Raw genomic sequence first — 6,187 nt, 5'->3', positions numbered from 1 at the left:
CTAGCTCAGTTATTGCGAGGTATAGGTACACAACTTCACGCAAACACATGTTAGATAGAATTGGAAGTTCTGCAAGATGTTTCTTCAGAGCCTAAAAGGCTAGCTCACATTCCTCTGTCCATTCAAATTTCTTGCCCCCTCTCAAAAGGTTGAAGAATGGCAAGCATTTGTCGATTGACTTTGAGATACACATGTTCAAAGCTGCCATTTGCCTAGTCAAACTTTGGACATCCTTGTATTTTCGAGGTAAGGGCATTTCAATTAGGGCCTTGATTTTGTCTGGATTTGCCTCTATTCCTTGAGCATTCACTATAAATCCAAGGAATTTTCCCAAAGATACTTCGAATGAGCACATTTGTGGGTTTAGCCTCATATTGTACCTTCTTAATATAGTGAAACACTCTGTTAGGTCAACAACATGGTTAGTGGTGTATTTGGATTTGACAAACATGTCATCCACATACACCTCCATATTCCTTCCTATCTACTCGACGAACATTCGGTTTACCATTCTTTGGTATGTTGCTCCATCGTTTTTTTAACCCAAAGGGCATTACATTGTAGCAGTACAACCCTTTATATGTCACAAAGCTCGTGTGTTCCTTGTCAGGAGCATGCATGGCTATCTGGTAATATCCAGAATATGCATCCATTTTAGATATAATATCATGACCCGAGATAGCATCTACGAGCTAGTCAATCTGTGGCAGTGGAAAATAGTCCTTTGGAGACACTTTATTTATATCTGAATAGTCAATGCAGCTTCTCCATTTCCCATTTGGATTAGGAACTAACACTGGATTCGCTATCCAGTCTGGATAAAAAGCTTCCCTTATAAAGCGATTGGCTTTTAACCTATCAACCTCTTCCTTTAAGGCTTGCTTTCTTTCATCATCGAGCAACCTTCTCTTATGTTGCTACAGAGGAAAATACTTGTCTATGTTTAAGGCATGACTAATTATGTTAGGGCTAATTCCAATCATGAGAGGCGTCATCCTTAGTGAAAGATATTTGTTGGTATTGCTTTTATTTCTTAAAAGCAGAAGAGTATGTTGAATAAGTATTGAAAATTCAATTAAATTATTATTATCATTACACCATTATTAGAGCACAACTTTGGCGGTAAAAATCTACAACAAATTTTGGAGCTAGACCGCTGGCTTTGTCAACTTAGACCACTATCTTCATGCTCTTACTATGAAATTGAATTTTTACACAACATTAAGGAGAAGCTTGAAGCATTATTCTTTCTCAATATTATGTGTTCCTCAACTAAATATTATATTGGCCAGCTTAACTAAAATGCATGAACAAATTGATGCAAAACTCCAACACTCGTGCAAAACCAACGATCACTGCCTCCTCAGTCACTTCTTGACCAATCCGAGGTTCGCTTCCCTGTGAACTACCGGAAAGAATGACTGCCCCGCTTAGGGCCGGTGGCCTTTATGCAAAATTTGAAATGAATAGTGTGCAGCATTTCTCTAAAGTCTTCAATGTTAGTCCACTAAATAGATTAGTTTTGGGGGTTGAGGTTTCATCTAATAATAAAAAAAATGGAAAATACTATTCTCTGAGTTTATCTTTCAGAATATACAAATTTGTACTACAGATGAATTCAGTATGCTATGTTGATGGTACACCTTGGAAACTGGACTCTAGTATTTTACAACACGGGATAAAACAACTAAAAATTTAAGAAATGAAAATTTTGATAGCACTGTACAAGTTACAGAAGCTTTCTGAAAATGAAAAGGAACTGAACTATCATTATTAGGATAAATAAACAAAATCAGTGAAAGATTCCGCGCACCTTAAACTAAAAACCCCACATTGCTTTATCAAATCCAGGCAAAGGGTATTCCAGTTTAGAGGGAAATGTAAACGTCATCATCGAACAGGTTACCACCCACTGGCATTTGTTTGAATCCACAAGTAAACCTGGATTAAACAAACTAATCTGTCGTAATTTTGAAGCCAAAAAATCTGATGTAATTTTGGATAAGTTCCTGGAAAAGTAAAGAGATAGATATTTAACATTTGTATTCACTTATCACTGAGATCATGAAGTTCAAAATCAAACAAGAAAACAGAGAAAAAGAAGAGAATGGACATACCATGAGAATATGAATTTCATCTATCATTCAAAGCCTAAGATAACCCCCTCTTTCCTCAGATATGCCGCTACCCATGGTTCTTTTGAGGAATGATTTCCTATTAAGAGACCAGCTTTTCTTCACCGCCCTAGTCCTTCTCCATGCAGCTATCCGGGAATAAAGATATGGGAAAATGAAGCATAGAAGAACCAGAAATAGCATAGCTACACAGAGTATCATGACATTACGAAAACCATCTTTTATTCTAGGATCTCTTTGTCCAGTCCATGGAACACCTCCAACATTCATGCCAAACACTGCAAAAAGTACCCCAAGAAAGTGGATGGTGTAAGAAACAGTTTCACTGGAAGAGAATTCTACTGACTCAAAACCGTTGAAGAAAACTAATACCTCCTGTAATGACAGACAAGGGAAGGAAAATTATTGAGAGGAATGAAAGATAATAGAGCTTTCTGTTAATTTGCTCAGCTTGCCAGCTATCTAGACCGGCCTGGAGAGCGGTAACACGATTGGCTATAAATCCTACATTTTCCTTTAGTCTCCTTAATCGTCCAATTAACTCCTCAAGGGCGATAATGTCTTCACCGCCAACCCAACGTTTCGATGCAGATTTTTCTTTGACTCGAGGAAATACTTGCTCTCCATGTGCAATTACCTGAGTACAGTAAAATTAAAGCCACAATGAATCAGGTAAAGTCCATGTCATTATTATATTAAAAAGAATTTACAAGGAAATAATACTACTACAAATTACAGTCATTCGGTTACCAATACACCAAATACTATGCTATTCAAATACACTCGTGACTGTTCTTCAATCCAGCCACTTAAATGATAATAGGAGCTGAAAATTACCTGAAGGAGGCGCTGCAGATTAAGATGCATTTTGGGGAATCTTCTATCATCCAGCATTTGTTTCTTTAGAGCAAAACCACCTGAAATTACAAGCAAACACGGCTTACTTTGATCCCATGGAAATATGACAAAATTCAATTCAGAGACAATGAACATTAGTAGGAACTTCCCTATGCAAGCTTGAAGCAAAACATTTTTTTCTAATCAAGTTTGCATATTCACGCAAGTTTTCCAAAAACATACAACAGCCCTTTATAATTTAACCAAAAAATTGCATATTCAATCAAGTTTTCCAGCATTGTCAACAATGTCAGGCACAAACACATACTGGCATATAGATCAAGTTGGGTTCAGTTGATGTATGAGTTGCCATAAGAACTTAAAGAGAGAAACTAATTCTTTCTTACTCATTTCATCTGTTTAATTTCATGAAAGCATGAGTCCAGTCCAAGGACTAGCTTTCCATAAGGAATGTTAGGGTCTAAACTATCAGAACTCCAACGTTCTGTCAACATTTCTTTCCTTGGTTTCATTTAAAGTAATTTCTAGTGCAGAACACAGTTGGGAGAGCAAACTTATTTTGATGCTTATAGTTGGAATGATGAACAAGTTTTGACGAAGCCAAGTCATATCTAGAAGTATATAAAGATATACCAGAAGATATTGATCTAAGTCCTAACCAACTGCCATTGTACAATCGCTTTAAGTGCACATTATGAAGATTAAATTAACAAAGAAACGAATAATGTAGCCCTTATATTACCTTTCTAACATATTGACTATAATCAAATCTGTGCAGTGAGAGCTTAAATACCGTGTACAAGTGTTTAAGTACCTTTATCCAACTCAAGCTCAACGGCATCTAAATCAATCTCAAGTTTGGTCACCATATCTTGAAGTTGATCCACGTGCGTGTCAATAATATGAACCACAAGATTTGAGACAGATTTTGGCACAGGATTGTCAGCCTCTTCAGAATGATTCATGGTCAACAAGAACTCAAGAACATGCTCTCTTATTACTGTTCCACTCCCTTCCTTTTGCTGACCTCTATAATAAGTTGGACACTCCACACTAGGAATCTCAGAGAGCAGGGACTGGCCCATCCTAGAAAATCCCAATCTCGGAACACGGCCTAACGAAACAGTGATAACCGAATTCTCAGTAATTCTGGCAGCAATCCTAAAGGTGAAATCACTAGAAGCAGGACCAGGTGAGTTAACTCTGAACACAAGAGCTCCATCAACATGTCCACAAAAGGGTCCATTGCTAATGAGTGAAAGAATGTCTTGGAGCTTCAATGGCGGGCAAAGAACTCCAATGAGGTACTGAGCAGATTGAGAGAGTTTCTGGCTCCCTTTGGGAAGCTCCACATGGTACCAGCAAAACTCTTCACCTCTGCCTTCTGCAAGATCCCATTCCTTATTGTAAAAATTCCCAGAGCCATCAAAGATATAAGCTCTCTGTCTCACAGTACCAGCATAATGAGGATGGTATAGAGAAGGCTCCCTCAATGGAGTATCTGCAGAGGTCTCTCTATCCATATCTTCTTCTGATGCTCTTCCATTGACTGCCCTCTCATGATGAGCTAACTCCATAAATGGCTTCTTTTCTTAATCAAATTCAATTAAAATAGGTCAACTTCAAAACATACCAAGCCAAATCACATCAAATACCATCTATTCCACTTAGAGTTTGTTATTATATGCCTCTCTCAATCCAATTAAGAAGGTAATTCACAAAGAGATCTCTGGTTTGAGCCAAGCTGCATCAAATCAGCAAGAACCAACTCTTAGATCCAAAAAATTAAAATAAAATAACAATAAACAAATACAACTCAAATCACATTCAACTCAGAAAATTAACAAAAGCCCATTTTTTCCGTAGTAGAAAAAACCAAGATTCCAACTTCAAAATTCATTAATTCCAGCCAAAACCCACCAGGATTGAATCAAATCCCAAGAACAAAAAGCACCGATGCGAGCAAAAACAAAACAAAATAAAATAAAGAAAACAAATATATATTATCACCTCATTACAAGGGTATGAAAACTCACATTGGATGTAGCCTTAATCACCCAAAAGAAATGAAAGAGAAGAAAAAGAAACAGAACAAGAGACTCCTTCCTTCGTTCGTTGAGCCCACAAACAACAAATCAATTCAAATAAAAAAGAAGTGTTTTTCTTATAGTAAAATGTCGGATAAATCAAGGAGGTTGAAAACCAACCAAACGTGTTGTTCTGGGAAACTTCGTATGTTTCTCCCGTTGAAATTGAATCCAAAACTGAAGGGTAAATATAGAATATTTAGTTATGTCATTTAAATGCAACTGTTTGAGATGTCAGATTGCACCATTAGATTTTTAATGATTAATAATGAGCTTAATTTAATGGCATTGAATTAAAAAAAAAAAAAAAAAAAAAGCTAAATGTAGAGAAAGCATAAATAAATAAATAAGTGATAAAATTGCGCACTAGTCCTTTCAACCTTTTTAGTGGACTTGCAAATCTATTTTGAGACTTGGGAAAATTATGATAGACTCCCGAGAATCAAAGCAATTGTTTTCTTCAACTACGTGGTTAATTTAGTAATGAGATTGGACAATAAATATAATTATTTTTCATTATTTAGTTATTTCCATCCATTGAAATGTATTTTGGTGCCAACGTGTAAATGGTATAATTTTAGCATTATATTTTTTTTCCACCCACAATATTAAATGTTACACTAAAAATCATATCATTTATTATTTTATTATTAGAATAAGATATTCTCTTCGTTATTATATTATTTCACTAAATTAAAATAATTATTAAATCCAATTAATTATTTTAATAAAAATATTAATAGTAATTACTTTAGATTATAAAACTCACTAAATTAAAATAACATATTAAATTTTCATAAATAAATATTATATTAAAAAAATTCTCTTATAATTATATATTTAATCTTTATTAAAATTAAAAAAATTATACAAATATTTAATTTTGTATAAAAAACATATCAATTACATATTTGGTTCATAATTAAATTAATATATATATATATATAAATTTATAAAATATTAATATAAAAATTAAAAAATTAAAAATATTTAGTGTAACTACAGTGTCCCACCATATATATGGTGAAGATATTGCAATCTTATTAGAATATATACAATGTCAAATTTACGTCAAAATGTCGTTTTGCCGTTGGATTTGCCCTTACC

The 6,187-nt window shown here is 34.6% G+C and overlaps 1 protein-coding gene across 2 annotated transcripts; it reads right to left on the bottom strand.

Annotated features, from left to right (window-relative positions):
- Positions 1–1,545: 1,545 nt before the first annotated feature.
- LOC133789003 (uncharacterized) lies at positions 1,546–5,271 on the bottom strand. Of its 2 annotated transcripts, none has more exons than XM_062226709.1 (6): positions 5,030–5,271; positions 3,808–4,737; positions 2,973–3,052; positions 2,508–2,772; positions 2,118–2,413; positions 1,546–1,941 (listed from the first exon to the last, which is right to left on the bottom strand). In XM_062226709.1, exons 2-5 carry the CDS (start codon positions 4,568–4,570, stop codon positions 2,145–2,147), a joined length of 1,377 nt encoding a protein of 458 aa, XP_062082693.1. In that variant the 5' UTR covers positions 4,571–4,737; positions 5,030–5,271; the 3' UTR covers positions 1,546–1,941; positions 2,118–2,144. The 2 variants fall into 2 exon arrangements, with proteins under 2 accessions (XP_062082693.1, XP_062082692.1); XM_062226708.1 differs by having other exon boundaries at positions 1,546–2,009; positions 5,030–5,269.
- Positions 5,272–6,187: the final 916 nt, after the last annotated feature.

This window comes from Humulus lupulus, chromosome 7, assembly GCF_963169125.1.
Source record: "Humulus lupulus chromosome 7, drHumLupu1.1, whole genome shotgun sequence".
NCBI classification, from domain to species: Eukaryota; Viridiplantae; Streptophyta; class Magnoliopsida; order Rosales; family Cannabaceae; genus Humulus; species Humulus lupulus.
The sequence above is the reverse complement of the archived record's forward strand: the minus strand, read 5'-3'. Positions and strand labels throughout refer to the sequence as shown.